Below are 20,052 nucleotides of genomic sequence, written 5' to 3'. Positions count from 1 at the left end.
CTTTTGGCAACTCCTATAGGTAAAGATTTCCTCGCCATTGCTTCTGCCTGGTATCTCCACTTCTGGGCCTGGCTCCCACTGAAGAGACCTCAATAAAGGTCGAAACTAGTCTGGGTAGTGGCCCTTCCCTTAATGCATAACATTATACATATCAGCAAGGAGATGTGTTTTGCATTATGGGAGATACTGAGATAGGAGTGATGTTAGCTTGGTCCATCTTTGCTACGAGTTGTCCGGTGGTGTACTACCTTACCCCAGTCCTGAAGATATTTTCAGGAGCAAACTTTGTTTGCTCACACTTGGATAAAGGATTAAACTAAATTTATTATTGAAGTCTCATTTAACTGAGTGATGTCCCAGCCAAAATGATATCTGATCATATTATGCCATCATTTTTGTGTGGTTTAGATCAATACAGAATACACTTTGGTTGGCTAAATCGCAAATTGTCAACCCATCCTTATTCATCCAGGTGGAAACCTAATAAAAGGGAATGCCATGAAAACATGAAGATTTGAAACATGTAGGTCAGAAACCCTAACTGGTTCTTTACATTTTTACAAACCATGTGGTGTTCTCTTCTCACAGTTATGTAGCTATAACCCTTAAGTAACCCTACATTATGTTTTTTCCCCCATGCATTTACTGCATAATCTGAAAACATGAAGAAAAACATTTTAGATGACGTCGATCCTTATTTAAGCTACAAACATCTTGATACAAAACTATCCTTTATGCAATACTGAACCCTGTAAAGGTTGGTTTTCAATAAACCAAATATTCAAGTAGGATTTCAAATTATTAAGCTATTCAAAATGGGTAGACTGTTGTTGGATTCACATTGAATAGAGAAATTGATATGGGAATACAAAGAGTTTATTTTTGCAGGAATTTAAGTAATTCTATCTCTGTGTGAGACCAGACTACAAAAGGCATCAACAAAATGAAGCCATATATATGGAGTTGAGGAGAAAATGGTATGGAAGAGTTGATTTTCTAGTTGATCAATAAAATAATCAGCTAAAGCAAGTGAGACAGGACTGCCCATTGCTGTTCCTTCTATTTGTTTTTGAACAACTTGTTCCACCATGTAAAATAGCTTGCAATGATGGTGAATTTAAATAAGTTTACAATGTTTTCAAGAAAATCATACAGCAAAAATTGAAGAGTATCACATAGTGGAGATAGGAAGAACTTGATACATCAAACAAAACTATAATTTCATTATTAGACACAGATCTTTAACCTTCTCTTTAAAGTCAAGGTTGTTTTTAATATAAGAGCTAGTGTGGCCAGTGAGATACTGAAGATGGAGAAAGATGCTTTGCAAAGTAGGAGAGCAAATACAGTCCACTATTGAGCACAGTGATGATGATAATATTGGTGTTCTGATGTTCACGCAAAGGAAGTGGTGTTTTTGCTTGTATAAAGTTTGGACAATTTCAAAACATAATTTATTAGTTTCATCTGTGTATAATTCTCTGATGCCTTTTTACACTCATACTATAATTTCTAAGTAAGGTATATATTGAGGAGACAAGGTACAGGTTCTTTAGATAGAACATTTAGTTCATTGTTACTAAATGGTCTGAATGTAGTTGCCAGACTTTCTCCCTGATGATGTCCATGTTACAATGGATGAAATATATCCAAGGTCTTTTAATAAAATTTTATATTTTTTCATGAACAAATGAAGTCTTGTATTTCTCCTGGTATTGGTATTCTAGAACTTAATGATGTGTAAACCAGTTTTGCAACTTTTCTGATTACATAAACACAGTGTAACAGATGAATAATTAATATCATAAACCAAGCCAACAAAGAATGCCATCAACAATAGTTCATTAGCCAAATAATTCTATAAGAAATTTATTAGATTATACATTAAAAAGGAGAAATAATTATTTGACCGGAGATCAAATAAGAATATAATATTGCAATCCATAATAAATTAAACAGGAATCCAGCTTGTGACAGTGTAAAAAAAAAAAAAAAAAAAAATACACACACACACTTAATATTAAAATAATTATAAAATCTGTGGCAACACAATACTACAAGTGAGATGAAGGAGACACAAAGTAGTCCTAAGCAAAAATAATTATAGGAACAAAATATTAGAGATACTGAATGATTTGTGCACACATAGGTGCTTCTAACAAGAACCAATAATAGAACTATTATTTAAATATTACAAACATAGATTAAAGATGAAGTAAAAACTGACAAGCATACAGTACAAAGAATTACAACTTGAATGATTGAATCCAAACACTTTTTGGTAAGATAAAAACACACACAGATGGCATTTCTCTCAGATCCATAATTTATTATTATTATTCAGGCCTCCATGGAGTCAAAAGACTCATCGTGGGAGGTCCTTCCTAAGAAACACAAAGTCTATCAAGACTCATCGAGGGGAGGTCCCCCCCCCCTAAGAAACACAAAGTCTATCATACCACTCCTTCAATTCATTGACCGTTCTTGCTCTCACCACTCCATCAGGCAATGCATTCCATGGTTCAACCATCCTCCATGCAAAGAAACCATTCCTCACCCTCTTGCTCACAGTTTCCTTTCGTAACTTCCAGGAATGGCCTCTCGTCATCACTCCTTCCCGCATTTCTTTCTTATAATTAAGAAATGCGGGAAGAAATGCTTCCCCCATTTCTTATAATAAAGTCACTGTATCCAAACTCTTAAAACTAACAAATGAATTAGTTTTTTAATTAAAAAAATGAATTTTTTTTAAGCTATACGTAACTTTCAAATTACTACTAAACATTCCAGTCTGCTTGGATGCAATTTTTTTATGATGTTCCAGAGGCTTCAGAGATTGCAATATGTTCCATGATACTCAATTAATGCCTTTAAATCATTTTACATTTAACATTTAAACCTTGTTTTGCTAATTAAAATATTAATATCTGCTAATTTTCTTAGAATATGAAGATAGAATTTATCAACAGATCTCTGGCTTACCTATGAGTCAGTCCATATTGCCTGAATTAGTCAAAATGTTCCTTGCAAAATCAGAAGCTGATTATCTTAATCATATTCCTCCTGACATAAAATTCTACAGAATGCTATATGGATGATATCCTGTGTATTTGGGACATTAACACTATTAATACATTACATAAAAAGTTCAACGAATACTGTCCTCATCTATCCATTGCCACAGAACATGAACAGAATAATTCACTTAATTTCCTTAATCTAACTACTGTATATTATACTAGGAACAGTAATAGATTAAGATTTCAAATATTTCATAAATCTACAACTTTGGAAGCTATCTACACTCATTTACATCTGTATTATGAAATATGTAATACTGTTAAGTATAACATACAACACAAGATTCACGCTATTCATTCCCTCCCTTCTTCATGACAGTTCACCCTGATGATGAAGGGAAGGAATGAATAGTGTGATTATTGAATACATTATTTGAATGGTCATTTCCATCGAGGGAAAAAATCTGAGAAAACCTCAAAACTGTGATAATACTCAGGAAAAAATAAAACATTAACTTATTCATAGTAAGAGAACAGGTTACATATATATTTCAGCTATTTAGGAACAATCTTTAGTGACGATGGTAAACCAAATGTGGAAGTGATAATAGAATAAGCAAATTTAGTATGGAATGCAGGGATGCAAGATTCTGTTCAAACCCATACGTTAAAACTGGTTTGAAACTTGGTGTGAAACAGTTAATAGCCTAGAAAAGCCATGATATGAGAGTTCTGAGGAATTAGAAGAGATGAATGAAGGGCATCAATGGCATATAAACAGAGTGGAAGGTGAAATATTAGCAAAATGAAGCAAAAAAAAAAAAAAAAAGTAGGAAGAAGCAGACCAAAATGTAATGCTTTAAAAGATACAAATGTAAGAGCTGATCAGGACACAGATCTAACATATTTTTTTTTTTTTTATGGAGGAAAGAAGTCATTTATCAAAAATTGCTCATAAAATATTGTGTTGGTCATAATATTTTGTCTGTCCCATCAGGACCTAAATGCTCCCTAAATACAAATGTCCATACTCTGCATATCATGGTTTTCAGTTTCATTTAATTTAATAATTATTATTTTTTTAAGAATTACAGCAAAAGAATATTATTATTATTATTATTATTATTATTACAGGCCACTCCAAGACTCATCACAAGGGAGGCCCTAAACATCACATCAAGAACTATCCAATGTCTGTGTAGTATCTATCATACTTTGCTTTTAACTCATTCACAATCATGGCACCCACAAGATACTCTGGAAACCTATTCCACTCATTCACTACTCTCCAAGCAAAAAACTTAGCTCTAACACTCTTGCTAACTGCACTTTTACTCAGTTTCCATGGATGGACCCTAGTTCTCCCACAATCAAACCTGTTCTGAAAAATTTCCTCTGAATTAATCTTGTAAAAACCTCTCAGTAATTTGTATGTCTCAATCATATCACTCCTTTTCCACCTATCAACCAGTTTCTGTAACCCACAAATTTTCAACCTGTTTTTGTAAGGTTCATTCCATAGATCTGCTACCATCTAGGTCACTCGCCTCTGCATCCTCTTCACCTTCTCCTCATCACCAAGAAACCCTGGAGCCCAGATCTGCATGCAGTAGTCAAGATGGGGTCTTATAAAGGCTCAGCAAAGAAGAACAATAACCTGCTAGTCTCTGCTCATCAAAGTATTTTTTGGTAACCAAGTGATCTCGTGAACTGTTTTTAGCCACTTTTGCTATGTGCTCCCTAAACTTTAACTCCCTATTCACTAACACTCAAAGTTTCTGACTCCACTAATTTCCTGGAGTACAGTTCCACCAATGTGATACAGAGTTGGAAATCTAGTAATATTCCCTACACAAGGTAGGATTCTGGATAACCTCACAGTAATTCAGTATATTAAGAAGAACATAGGTGATAAGAACGTTTTATCAGATGGAATCTGAACTGCTTTGATTAATTTGGATATCTCAATACCAATAACAGCTCTGCTAATTTTATTATGATACTCCATGATAAATGTGAAGAATTTCTTGTTCAGAAACAGTAACTATAATTTCTAGAAGCTTAAAAAACAGCAGAAATTATGTAGGTCCATGGTGTTTTATACAAAGGTAGACCTGGACAATGTAGTTTGTACCAATACACCTAATGCTGTTTTGATATTAACAATCAACTACAGCAATCTCTTTAGTAAAATGGATATTGAATGGATTTTATGCATTTACATTTAACTTGAGTTGGACAGGAATAAACACAAGAAAAAATTTAGCTACTTATATTTCATATGGCTTTTATATTCAGATTGCACAGTCACATGCACTAACAATTAAGCAGTAGAGGAAACAATTCAAAATTATAATGGACAAAAGAAAAAAAACCTATAGAACTTCTTTTCATCTAACATCTATCTGAGGAGTACCATAACTTCTGCCACTCCGGTTTGGCAGCAGTAAACACAAGACAAAATTTTGCAAGCATTTACATTACAACTCGAGTTTGGCAGTAGTAAACACAAGATAAAATTTAGCTACTAATATTTCAATGGATTTCAAACTATCATATTCAGAGTGCACAGTCACAGTATACGTGCATTAACAATTAAGCAGTAGAGGAAACAATTCAAAATTATAATGGATGAAATTAAAATTTAAAAAAAAAAAAAAAACCAACAGAACTTCTTTTCACACAACATCTATCTGAAGAGTACCATAAGAACTTCTGACACTCCTCTGATGTTAGATGGAAAGCAGTTTACAGAAGTTATGTTGTCATTGGTCTTAAAATAATAAAACATTGGAAATAAGAGCTATGGGGGTGATAGTGGATAAGGATCTAAAATTTAGGGGATACATCGCCAAAATTGTGAAGACAACACAAAGATTTCTGGGAATGATGCGGAGGACAACGTGTAGAAGTAGGGAGATTCTTGTTCCATTGTATAAGGCTTTGATTAGGCCACACATGGACTATTGTGCCCAGATTTGGTCACCGGGTTTTCAGAAGGATGAAGAGATGTTGGAAAGGGTCCAAAGGCGACTGACTAAGGTAGTTTCTGACCTCTGGAATGTTGAGTATGAGGAAAGATTGAGAAGATGTAATTTGCAGAGTCTGGTGGAGAGAAGGAAGAGGGGAGATATGATAGAGACCTACAAGTTGGTAAGGGGCTGTTATAAGATCAATGGTGGAGAAGTTCTACAGAGAATAGTGGGAGATCAGGGGAGAACAGAGGTCATCCCTGGAAACTGTATAAAGAGGGTGTGAGTAGGGGAGTGAGAGGCAGGTTTTTTTCGTGCAGAGTTGTGAATGATTGGAATGCCTTGTCTGAGAGTGTAGTGTCTGCAAGGAGTTTGAGTGTATTTAAGACACAGTATGATGAGATGTGTGTGAGATAAAAGAACCTCCCAGATGAGTCTTTGACTCCATGAGGTCTTAGGAAATAATAATAATAATAAAATCACTGTCTTCCAGATTTTTTTGTAAATTAATACAGCCATACTCATTGAGGTTTCATGAGTGCTTCATTACTACTGCTGACTCTAAAAACAGTCTCTCCGATGATCTCAATAATGATGGTAGTGATTATATTCTCCATAGTAGCCAAGGTACACAGCATTTCATACACTCTTGAATTTGATATAGAATGAAGTTTGTCCTTAGATGAATGGATGAGGATTACCAGTCAGATGTGTACAGTTTGCATGTAGTGTGGATTATATTTATTAAGCATTTCATCAAATGAATATTGCATAAAATTTAGGAAAGAAACTAAATTTTTTTTTTCAAGGGATGGGAAGAAGAAAATTAGTGACAAAAAATTGTTTTTATCAGAAAATCATGAAGCTTAAATCGCTCAAAACTCAGTAATATAATTTATGCTAATTATCACACATCTAGGGTAACACAGCTAGATCATACTTCTAGGGTAAACTAGCATTTCAGTAGTTTTTCAAAATAGGAAGACTTTATATCACAGGGAAAGAGGTATAAGTAAAGTCCTAGTAACTTCAGTTATACTGCGATTCAGTACAATGCCAAATGTACGTCTATAATTTCTCATATTGCAGTGTATATAAATCTTTAAATGCATGTGTATATATTTAAAGTTAAGAACACTGCAATATGAGAAACTGCACCACTGCAGTAAAAAAAAAAAAAAAAGTCTAGCAATCACATTAATATCAATATATTTAAAAATACATTATTATAAATATATTCATTCATATACTTATTCAGTATGTGTATGTGAGCAGGTGGGTGTGAATCTCTGGAAATGAATTTTATGAAGGAAAAGGGATCAGCTTTCATACAGTTTTAAATTATTGTTATGATATCAGTAGGATGAGGATTCAAATCCTACTGTGGCATAAATGTCTAGGTGGTAACTGATGTTTATAGTCCAGTGTTCTCCAACTATTTGAGACTTCGAATGACAAAAAATAGATATGCTGTCTAGAGCAGAGTTTCTGAATTATCTAACTTTCAGTCTGCTCTCTCTCTCCCCTCATGGGAAATATTTTGGTTTCATGGGGGAAAATCATTTTTATTGATATCTTTTGAACTTCTCACCTCCAAAAAAGTATGTGTCCTAGGAAGGGAAGGAGGGAGATGATATCTTAGATTTTCTACATGAACCTAGTATGCATGTGTTTACATATATACAAATCCACACATACAGATGACATGCTAGTAAATAACATTTGTTAGTTTGTTGTAGCTGCACAGAACTGGCTTGTATGAACCAAATACAAAGATGTGATGATTCCTGTAGATAGGCTTATACGTTGGTAACACGACTTAAATTATTTAAGGAATTTACAAAGTATACTGGAATATTAACTAAAAGAAACTTTAATAAATACCTCATATATCTAGGCAATGTCACATTGCCATCTTCATGGGGACATACAAAAGCAAATGAAGCAGAAGAGAGAAAACTATTGTTGTTCCTAGAGTCCTAAAGATGCCCCCTAGTGGGCTATATTGGGTTGTCTTGACTGTTGGGCTGAAGTTCTCAAGATGCAAGCTCCCCAAATTTGGGGCAGTCTCATGCACCCAAATTTGTTGAGGTTTGGAAAGTTTTTTAGAGCTGAGGCTGATTCCATGAGCAATCTTTCATACTGAAATTTGCTGCAGTGTATTAACATGGCTTTCTTCCAACGTATTCTGTGGCGGGTATCCAGAACATGGTCTGCAAGCCTGTAGTGGTTGTACCGGTGAAACCGGATGTAGTCTTTGTGTTCCAAAATCCTGACATTTGCTGTCCTGCCTGTTTGGCCAAAGTAGGACTGTTTACAGCTGCAAGGGACCTGGTATACCCCAGCTAGGTCTAGGGGAAGTGGTTGGTCTTTGGTGGAGCGGATAAGAGATGCCAATTTTTTATATGGTTTGTAACAAGAAGTCAAGGCAGCACAAACCATATAAAAGAATGGCATTCCTATCCACTCCACCAAAGACCAACCACTTCCCCTAGGCCTACCTGGGGTATATCAGGTCCCTTGCAGCTGTAAACGGTCCTTCTTTGGCCAAACAGGCAGGACAGCAAATGTCAGGATTTCAGAACACAAAGACTACATCCGGTTTCACCAGTACAGCCACTCTGGGCTTGCAGACCATACTCTGGATACCTGCCACAGAATATGTTGGAAGAAAGCCACGTTAATACACCGCAGCAAATTTAAATATGAAAGATTGTTCATGGAATCAACCTCAGCTCTAAAAAACTTTCCAAACCTCAACAACTTTGGGTGCATGAAACTGCCCCAAATTTGTTGATCTTGAGAACTTCAGCCAAACAGCCAAAACAACCCAATATAGCTTGTTAAGGGGCACCTTTAGGACTCTAGGAACAACAGTAGTTTTCTCTCTTCTGCTTCATTTGCTTTTTGTAGTGCCTGCGTGCACGTCATTGTTGTATTGTCCCATAAAGATGGCAATGTGGCATTGCCGAAATATAGGAGATATTTATTAAAGTTTCTTTTAATTAATATTCCAGTATACGTTGTAAATTCCTTAAATAATTTAATAGTCAAAGATGTGATGAATGGACTGATACCAGTGATACACTGTGTGTGTGTGTGTGTACATCTGTCCCAGAACTGGTCTTACAATACTATTACTGCTGAACATGCATTCCAGCTACAAAAGTTACAAGAAGTACTTCAAGCACTCATTTGCCTATTCTGCTATATATATATAAAAAATTGTGCATGCATGTGTGTCAGAACTAAATTTACTAGTAAACATGTACTTCAACTACAAATGTTGGTTTTCAAAAAGTACTTTTAAGCATTCATTATATATATATATATATATATATATACACACACACATCATGTATATATATTGTATATATTTGTATATATGCATATGCACCTATATACATGGATATATGTATATACCATATAGACATGAATATAATTTATACACGTGTATGTTAGTACTGCTCTTACGAAGTAACATCCTATGTTACTTAAAGCCTTATACCATATGTTTGGTTAACACTAGAACAACCAATTAATAATTCGTATATCACCTCAAATTAACGAATTTAATCTACTGAAATTATATAATAAAAATATTAATTCTGAGGTAGTTTAATCAGTGTTTCAGCAGTCTTCATTAAGTAACAAACGAGAAAAAATGAAATAAAAATGAGGCTTAGAAAAAGACGCATTAAAGTGTTTACATTTTGATGTATGCCGCGTGGAAGTGTTAACCGATCCACACATCATTTTTATTCTTTTCTTATTTATTCACTTCGAAGTTTTCAATAGCATTTTTGATGAATCTCTTTATATTATACTCCTTTTATATAATAGTGGCTGATAAGTCACTTAACACCTAGTTATCCAAGAAAATTACCTGCGCTGCCTTGACCTTTCCCACGCTGCATTTCAATGATAGGAGAAAATAAAAATAAGTGCCTGTATAAAACAGTCCTCTGAAAAATCCACAAAAAAAATGTTAACGAATTGATGGTACTATCCAAGCTGGTTAATAATATCAATACAACAGAATACAATACAACTCAGAAGTACAGCAAAAATGACGAAGCCATTTTGAAGCACTGATCGGTAAATTCCTGATCACCACTAGCGGGCATGCTCGGGAGAGAGAGACCGACAACTTTTCACTAGGTGACTTCCAACACAAATAATAGCATTTAACACTACAAATATGGAGAAGAGGTGATCTTTAGTTGTTTTTCGTTTTTCACGGATGGTGTAAAAAATGAATAAATCGTCAATAGTTCATATATCTACACACGAGAATAGAGTGAACAATGGCGGCTTCTCATGTGCCTGACTCCCTTAGCACGTCAATTGTCACGTGACCTCAAATTCAACAAACTCCTATTAGGTTCAAAGATCGTATATACCCAATATGAAGTGAATGCATTCAATAATGCTAAGAAGCCACTGAAAACACTTGGAATATCTCACTTTTAAAAGAATTCCTTTTCATAAATATGTATTAGCGAATGGGTTCAGCACTTTCATTGGAAGGTAGATGAAGTGTTATTTGAAAACGCTGTGATAATTGATGAAGATTAAACAATACCGCAATGGACTTAAAAACGAAGAGTTTTATTCTTTTTTTTTTTTTTTTTTTGTTTACTTGCTTATTTTAGCAATTCCCGGTTATTTGGCAAATACAGTTTTTTAATGTCTATCGATGGCAGTAATAAACAGGTGACGAGGACAAGTAATTAGAATGACGAGTCTGAGGTTTAACTGAAAACTAATGTTAATTGATAGCTGTTTTTGTTATTAAAATCTTTTCATGACACTGGTGGAATTCTAGAAGAAAGTGCAAATACAAATAAGTGGTTGTAGTGTAGAATAGGTACAAAGCGTGCCTCAGTGCGCAAGATAATCGAGCAGTAAAACAGAAATTATTCATCAATCTGCTTTCTCTGTGGAAGGAGACAATTTTCAAAGTTTAATAATCAGTATTCGTTACAATGATGGATTTGTAGATGATGATCAGTTGCCTGGAGCAGATGAAATTGAAGTTATTGTTTTTCCAAGAAGGATTATCATTAATTTTTTGACTGATCCTATGGGAAAGTTTTCGTTTCCATAGCGCTAGAAAACTAAATGACTATAATAAGTTATTACAGTTTAGATGAACTTTTCTTTTTTTCGACAGGTTTCCCAGTTATTCGATTTCTGGTGCAGACAAATAGGAATTCGTAAAAATTCGCAATATTAACTCTGCAACTCAAAAATTCAAATTTTGAAATTGTAAACTCTATTTCACATCTTGGCTGCAATTCTATACCACACTGTAGTCTTCATATTATCGATGGCCTTTTGCTCAGCTAACGGCGATGGTTAGAGATGGAATTCTCTCTCATGATTAAAAAAAGAAGAAGCTAGATCTGAAAATGGTTCACTGCTTTCTTTGGGAATAAAAGGAAATGGATTATTTATTTATTTTATTTTTGACTGGTAAACTGCGTACAGTGGCGGACTGTTCCGGTGACTAAAAGTGCGAACTCTTAAATATAAGCCATGGTATTTTGAGAAGCATTAATAAAAATGCTTCTCAAAATTGAGCAGCAAATACGGCAAATAAACATTCCATAATGAAAGCGCTTGGGTAGCGGCCCATGGCAACGAAAGTGATGTCGTCTCTCCAACTATTCAGACTTGAGCTGTGCACTATCATCCAATTGCTGTAGTTCAGCTATTCAGATCTCATTTGTGCACTCTGTCAGTTACTAGGTGCATTTGTGGCTGCTAAATAATAGTAAAAAAAATATAGTGTAGTGTTATTACATAATAATATAATATAATATAACCATAAATGTGTCTAAAAGGAAAGTGCAAGGTGGTCTGGAAAGTTTTAAAAATGAAAAATGTAAGAATTTCAAAGATGTACTATCAATAGAAGAGCCAAGAGGCTTCGTTTCGGTGATGTAATAAAAATAGTGAATATGGATATTAAACATCCATACTTATTTTATCATCATCATCATGCATATCAAGAATTTAGGCCTAGTATGGCCTGTTCTGGCCTTAGACGTCATCGTTGAATCGTTTAAGCGGACGTCCTGGTTTTCTTTTTCCTAATGGCTTATAATTTAAGGCTTGTTTTGGTAATCTTTCTGTTTTCATTCTTTGAACGTTTTCCATCCATTTATGTTTATATTTTTAAAATTTTTTCTATTACTGGTTCTTGGTTTAATTCTTTCATAATTTCATCATTTCTTTTGTGATCAAATAGGGTATACTTTGCAGTTTTTCTCATAAACTTCATTTCTGCTGTTGTTAATCTTTGTTTGTCTTTTTGTTTCATTGTCCAGATTTCGTTTCCATACATTAAGACTGGTAGAGCTAATGTATTGTATACTTTTAGTCTGGTTTGGTTTTGAACTAGGTTTGGTTTAAATATAGAGTTAATTACACCTGTTATTTTTAAATATTTTGCAATTTTTACGTTTATATCTTTTTCATTCTCATATGTGATCGTACATCCTAGCTAATTCAATGAATTCATCTGTTCTAAGATCTTGTTATCTATTACTATCTTAGTTCTTGCTGGTTCTTGTCCTTTAAAGGCCATAGTTTTTGATTTTTCTGTTGATATTATCATACCATAATCTTTGGATATCTCATTTAGATTTCAAATAGCTTTCTGTAATTTATCTTCAGAATTTGTAATTATTAATGGGTCGTCGGCAAAGAGGAGAGTGTTTAAGTTTACTGCAGGAGAAAGTTTAATTCCTTGATGTAAATTTTTATTCCATTTTATTATTATTTCATTTAAATAGATGTTAAAAAGAGTTGCTGAGAGGGGACATCCCTGTTGGATCCCTTGGTTTATCTCTCTCGTATATGATAGCTCGTGATTTAATCTTATTTCTATTTGATTATTTTCATATATATACTTGCGATAGCTTTTAGGATATTATTTGGTATTTGTCTTTCTTTTAATATGTTAAATAATATGTTTCTTTTAACTTTGTCAAATGCTTTTCAAAGTCGATAAATGCAATATGTGTTTCTAAATTGTATTCTCTTCTTTTCTTTTTCTCTATTATTAATTTTAGGCAAAAGGCCGGGTCTATACATGATCGTCCTTTTCTAAATCCATTCCGTACTTCTAAAATAAAGTTTTCGGAATATTTCATTAGTTTGCTATTTAAGATTCTGCTATATGTATTTTGTAACAGGACTTTAGTATGTTGATACCCCTATAGTTTAGAGGGTCATCTCTATTACCTTTTTTAAAGATAGGAATCACAATTTCTTTTTTCTATTCTATTGTGGGGATACCAGTTGAATAAATTTAATTTAAAGAGTCTTTCTTTGAATCTGGTTCCTGCATATTTATATAGTTCTGAACCTAGTTTATCTTCTCTAGGTGATTTTCCGTTTCTTGTTTCTTTCAGGCTGATTTCTAATTCTTCTTTAGTTATTTCCTTTTCATTTTCGTTAATTGTTTGCGAGTTGTCTTTTTTAAAATATTTGTCTGTCCACAGTTCTTTGTAGTAATTTATAAATTCTTCTAATTTCAATTCAGTGTTTAATTTTATGTTTTCTTTGGTATCTGCATTTAAGTGTTTCAAAATTTTATATACATTGGGTCTTATTTTATATAAATCATGTTCTGTGTAGCACAGTGGATGTGGCGTTTGCATACCACGGCGCTTGGTTGCACGAAGGAAGACTTGGTTTCGAGTCTACTCGGCGACTAGAGGAAATTTTTCTAAGCCTTTTTTCGACAGGTTCCCGAGTTAGTCGATCTCTGGCACGGGCAAGCGGGATTTTCGTCCCGTAAACTCAAGAAAATCGACCGTAGAACCCACATTATTTCAGACATTAAATATATTGTGTTAGGGCTAGGGACCACGAGATGGCGGCACATTTGAGCCGTCTCTCTTCATTGTGTACCGCTTAATTGGTGATAGCCTTGGGCCATCTATCTCTGATTGGTACCAGTGGAGATTGAACTGCCCACTCAGTCTCCAAAAGTTAGATAGGGCTAAATGGCCTCGCCTACTCCCCATATACGGGAATAAAAAGGCGTAAGCTGATTTTTTTTAATGTTCTAAATTAGAAACAAATTTGTTTCATGATTCTCTATGTCTTTTTCTGACTTCCCTTTTAGCTATGGCTCTTATTCTTTTATATTCTATTTCATCTTCTAATCTTTTACTTCTTCACCATTTGTGATAGGCTTCTTTTTTCTTTTTGATTATTTCTTTCATTGTATCATGCCAGATCTTCAGTTTTTTCCTTTTATTGAATTTTTTGGTCATTCATTTGCTGCTGCATTTAGTATCGTTTTTATATTAAGCCATTCTATTTCTATTTCTTCATTTTGTTTTATTTTGTCTAGATATTGGATAATTCTTTGTTCATATAGCCATTGTACATTTGTGTCATTCAATAGTCTAGTTTTATAAACAAATGTTTTAATTTTTCTTTCTGTTCTTGTTACTTGTAGCCATTTAGGTGGTAATTTTAATTTTATTTTAACAAGGAAGTGGTCACTGCTTATATCATATCCTCTATGAACTCTAATATCTAGTGAAAATTTTGATGTCTTTTCATTTAGTATAAAGAAATCTAATATTGATTTTCATCCTCTTGCTGCCCAAGTATATTTATGTATGTCTTTATGTTTATAGAAGGAAGTCTTTATTTTTAGGTTATTATAAACTGCAAAGTCCATCAAGTTTTTACCATTCCTGTTTAGAGTATGTTCTCCACGTATTCCTATATTATTATTATTTATTTTCGTGTTTCCAATTCTTACATTTAAGTCTCCTGATAAAATTACGTAATCATTTTTATTTATTTTATTATATATGTTTTGTAGCCGATTATAAAAATCAATATTATCTTCTCTTCCCTCTTCTTGGGCATATAAACCAATTATTGTTAAATAGCCTCCATCTATTTTTATTCTAGCTTCTATTATTCTTTCATTCCATAATTTATATTTATTGAATGAAATTAATAATTAAATGTTTTAATTGTTTTGAAAGGGAGTTATGAATCCAAATCATGACTCATGCTTGTGCTGTTTGGTCTCTGTCAACTCCACGGTATATCACATTAAAATTTTCAGTTCTCATGGTTCCTTTTAATTTCTTTTTTGTTTCAGTGATGACTGCTATTTTAAAATTTCTTTCATTTAATAATTGGTCTAATTCTATTTCTTTATATGCTATTCCTCTTACATTCTAGTTTGCTATGTGTATTATATTTTGTCGTTTTTCCATTTTTGTTTTACTTTTTCCATTCCAGTGTCGTTTGCTACAGATTCAATCCGATTATCTTTTTCTGTCAACTTATTAGTAGTATTATGTTCTCCATGTCAGGGGACTAGCCTAACGATGGAATAGTTCAGTGGTAGGGATGCTACCTTAAGGCTTCTGAACTAGCCTTCTTCCGAATTTAAACCCATAGGAGGAATAGGGTGTATTGAAGGGGGAAAGAGTAGATTATAGAAGAATTATAGTAATGTTTATGCAGAGGGAATAGTTGTAAGGCCAGAAATGAAAAGACCCCATGGCCCTCGAGTACTCTAATAGCATATAAAAAAAAAAAAAATCAGCTAACGCCTTTTTATTCCCGTATATACGGGAGTAGGCGAGGCCATTTAGCCCTATCTAACTTTTGGAGACTGAGTGGGCAGTTCAATCTCCACTGGTACCCAATCAGAGACAGATGACCCAAGGCTATCACTAATTAAGCGGTACGCAGTGAAGAGAGACGGCTTTTTCTCTCTAATAGCATAGGGGTCATAAAATAAGAAGAGTTCGCTGATAAGGCCTTATAGGAAAGATTAAATTAAGTGGATCTTCCCCAAAGTAGTAGAAGGAGAGGATAGATCCAGCTAGGAGTCCATGGGAGTGTCACTTCCCTTACAATCAAGATGATTGCCTCTTATGGCCCTGTTGGTCCAAGAGTCCTTATTCAGTATATTCGGACCATCCCACCATACACACACACACACACACACACACACACACATGGTGGGCTCCCTTATCTGCCACCCAGGGGACGCGCTCTCTAGGGGGTTACAGGGTGCCCCGAGGGAGATTATTTTATAGTACAATAAATATAGAAATTTTAAAAGTTTTGAAAATTGACCAGACAGCCTATGAGAATACAGTCCTTGGCATCGGAGTTGCAGTAGCTTGCACGACACGAACACTGCCAGAGGAAACTGCAGGAATACGTCTTCCTCTACTGTCGACATGGAAACACGCGGGGCCCTAATAATGAGAAATTAGATACAATACATCTTATTAGAGTACAGTTGTAAAACAAGTGATTAACTCCTTCAATACGTCCACATATGGAGAAAGTTGGATTGTATGTCTCTTTGAAATTTATTATATTTTATCTACTTCATGGAATATTATGCCTGCCTGTCTGCTTCCAAAACAAGTCATTCTTGGAAGGGTTACAGTGAAGTTTGTAGAAGCTGGTTTAAACATTCATCTGTCCATATTCATTTTCAGTGCTACGTGGTTATGAAAATGGAAGATTTTTGCGTACAGTTTTCTGAATTTTATAAATAAGAGATTCGTTTATTTGACTGATTTTTAGTCTAATAAAATGCACATAGTCTGATGGTATTCAGGAATATCTTCCAAACGTGCTCCTTTGTGTAATATTATTTATATCGAAGTGAGGTAGAGAATAACCTAGAAAGTACTTAACTAGATGGTTGCTAAGATGAATAGAGATAACATTTTTGTTGATGATTCTAATAGTGTTAGAAAAGAAGCAATATCTGAGCACCAGTAAAATCAAATCCACCTTGAGAGAGGTGGGAGAGATGTCTTACTCCACTTCTTGTTGGCGGCAATTAAAAAAGACCTGTGTTACTTCAGTTCTTCAGTTGCCATAGCTTGCATGACACGAACACTGCCAAGGAGTTCATATATTGGCCTTTTATTATTGTAGTACTTTTGATTAAGGTTCCACTGACCTGACAGCTGTTTCCAACTATAGGTTCTCATCAGAGATCAGGCAATTCAGTTTGTTCAAAAAGAACATCACAAAATATCCGAGATGAATGATGTGTAGTAATGCAGAGACAACCTCCGTTTCATAATAGTGGCTCTTGCTGAAAAGGAGAGAAAACCGATATCCCATTCACGTTAAGTGATTTTTCTCTTGCTGGTCAAGTCTTCTGACATCATTATTTCTACATTTATTCGGCAATTCCGAATAATTATAGAAACTTTGAAATTTTCGAAAATTGACCAGACAGCTTATGAGAATATAATTCTAAATACCGGTTTTTCATTAATTAAATTTAGCTTGCGTTCTCGAAAATCCATGTTATAGTTAAGCGCTTCCTTAGCGCAATTGGAAGAACAACGGTACGTTGAACCCTTCGATTGGAAAAGGCTTTAGTTATATTCTCATTGTGACGGGAGGAATCTTTATATGGATTTTTTTTCAATTGAAGGTCAGTTAGCCGATCAGATACGGAGTAACAGAATTTTTTCTCTCGAAAACACGGATTTTTCATCCTGCATACCGAGAAAAAAATAATAGTCGTGAAGGTGGTGGGCAGTAGATGGCGTTGATATAGAAGATGATGGTATAGTTCGCCCACCGTTTGAAGGTCTCTCCTTGGCATTTTGCCAAGAATGGTCGATTCATTGAAAGAGAGAAAGAAATGAAGGATGTACAAATTGATCGCCAACTTGCGAAATCACGTGCTTTCTTGTCTGTCCCTGTAGTAGTACGACCTTGATTTTTGTTGTCGCTTTTTTGCATTATTTTTTTATTATTAATTTGTATGATGGATCTAGTACAGTCAACAAGTTCTGTTGTTAAACGCTTCAGTAGCTCTTGCAAAAGAATATTGAATAATGTGCTGACATTCTGCGAAAAGAAACGTCAGAAGGGCGTCTCCTTGTTTCCCTTTCTCAAGTCATAAAACGTGCAAGTGCAATTGCGGGCGTATCGGGGTCGACTGTTAAAAGAATTCGTAGGGAATCAAAAGATGAAGGTAAGCCAAAATTTAAATCTCCTAAAAAAAAAAAAAAAAGCGCCAGAGAAAGAACACCATCGAAACCGTAGCTTTGAATGATTTTGATGTAGACGTTATAAGAACTATTCACAAATTTTACTTGGTCGAGAAAAGAGTGTTAACTGTTTCGAAATTGATTCCTGTGCTTAAAGAAAAAATTAATTTTCCTTGGAAAAGAGAAACTTTAAAGAAAATACTTCATGAAATTGGATTTTGTTTTAAAAAGTCCCAGAATAATTTTCCAAGGAAAATTAATTTTCCTTGAAAAAGAGAAACTTTAAAGAAAATACTTCATGAAATTGGATTTTGTTTTAAAAAGTCCCAGAATAAAAGTAAACTTATCATGGAGCGAAGTGACAGTGTTTTATCTAGAACGCAGTATTTGAGAGCAATAAGACGTTTCAGGGAGGAGAAAAGACCGATTGTGTATCTAGATGAAACTTGGATTGATAGTAATTTAACTTATGGAAAATGTTGGCAGTCTAAAGAAGAATGTGGAGTGCTACAAACCGGGAATGCCTCGCGGTGCATAATAATTTTGTGTGCGGGTGGGAAAATGTTTTTTTTTTTTTTACCGAATTCAAATTTACTATACAAAGCCAATTCAACTACTGGAGATTACCATGGGCAAATGAATTCTACGATCTTCGAAAAGTGGGCACAAGAAAAACTGATTCCAAACCTTCCTAAAAATGCTGTTGTTATAATTGGTAACGCTTAATAATAACACTCTATTCGATTAAACAAAGTTCCAAATTAGTCTAATAAGAAACAAGTTCTTATGGATTGGCTCTCTGCAAATAACATTTCTCATTCCCCAGATATGCGAAAAATTGAGTTGTTTAATTTGGTCAGAAGAAACTCGCCCACAACTAAACTATTTAAATTCGACACGATGCTCAAAGAGCATGGATTTCTGACTTTGAGGCTACTACCATATCATTGCGATATTAATGCTATTGAGTATGTTTGGGCAGAATTGAAAAGTTTCATTCGCCATCTCAACGTAACTGGCGATATTGACATGGCGAAACTTTTTAAGCTTTCAGAACAGACGATTGAAAATATTACAGTTCAAAACTGGGGAAAATATTGTTCTCATGTTACCTCATTGGAAAATATGTATTGGGATAGAAACGAAATTATCGAAGATTTATGAAAATCTTTGGTGATCAGTTTAAGTGAAAGTGATGGCGATTCGAACACCGATTCAGATAACTCTGAAGATTAAAAGGATTTGATAATGATATTTTTTTCCAACATATTTTTTTTTGCATGGGTTTGTTAAAAGAGTCACAACAATTCATAAATAATTAATCGGTTTAGGACATTAAAGTGTCTCATTTCTCTCAACTCTAAGTTTAGAATATCTAAGTTCATTTGAAAAAATTTCTGTTTTTCTGTATAATTATTTTTATTTTATAGAAAACTTTCTTAAAAATAAACTTAGTTAAATTTTTGTTTTATGCTATACCTTTTTCAATTTTGTTAATACTCTACATACATTTTTCCAACTGTTATACAAGCAACATAGTTACACTTTAAAAACAGCAATCTTCGTAAAAGAAAAACTAAATTTTCAGACCTGTAATAATAAACAAACTCATCCTAGAAGACAGATTGATTACCCTTAACTGTTTCGAACCGTTATCTGTCATCAGCATCCGGACTTAAAATTAATTATTTTATTATTTCGTGATATCCCCAAGGAGTCCGACGTCTCATAGATGGAGGTCACCCACTCTACAGCTCTCGTTCTCTACCACTACACAAAACCTCTACTCTACTATAGTTCGCCCACCGATTAGAGATCCCTCGATACTTCTGCACATGTTCCCAAGACAGTGAAACCTTAAAAAAAAAAAAAAAAAAAAAAAAAAAAAAAAAAAAAAAAAACGAATAAAATGCGAATATATGGAAGTGTGAGCAGAATTCATGTATCTTAAATAGTGCAAGCAAAGGCAACTCCGATGACGAAGTTACATTCTCAAAAGAAATTTTTAAAAGTTCATTTCACAAT

General features: G+C 34.1%; 1 protein-coding gene across 1 annotated transcript in view; it reads right to left on the bottom strand.

The window, feature by feature from the left end:
- Window positions 1-10,319, bottom strand: part of LOC150107480 (YTH domain-containing family protein 1-like) — a 171,688-nt gene extending 161,369 nt beyond the window's left edge. Inside the window, exon 1 of the mRNA XM_090391892.1 lies at window positions 9,879-10,319. Within this exon, the coding sequence (XP_090248018.1) occupies window positions 9,879-9,909 (31 nt within the window). The 5' untranslated portion in view covers window positions 9,910-10,319. The remainder of the gene's footprint in view (window positions 1-9,878) is intronic.
- Between the last annotated feature and the right edge of the window lie 9,733 nt (window positions 10,320-20,052).

The sequence above is a fragment of the Typopeltis vanoorti genome, chromosome 4, assembly GCF_054136105.1.
Source record: "Typopeltis vanoorti isolate ZY-2024b chromosome 4, IOZ_Tvanoo_1.0, whole genome shotgun sequence".
NCBI lineage: Eukaryota > Metazoa > Arthropoda > Arachnida > Uropygi > Thelyphonidae > Typopeltis > Typopeltis vanoorti.
Note: the sequence above shows the minus strand (reverse complement) of the source record. Positions and strands in the feature narration are given on the sequence as shown.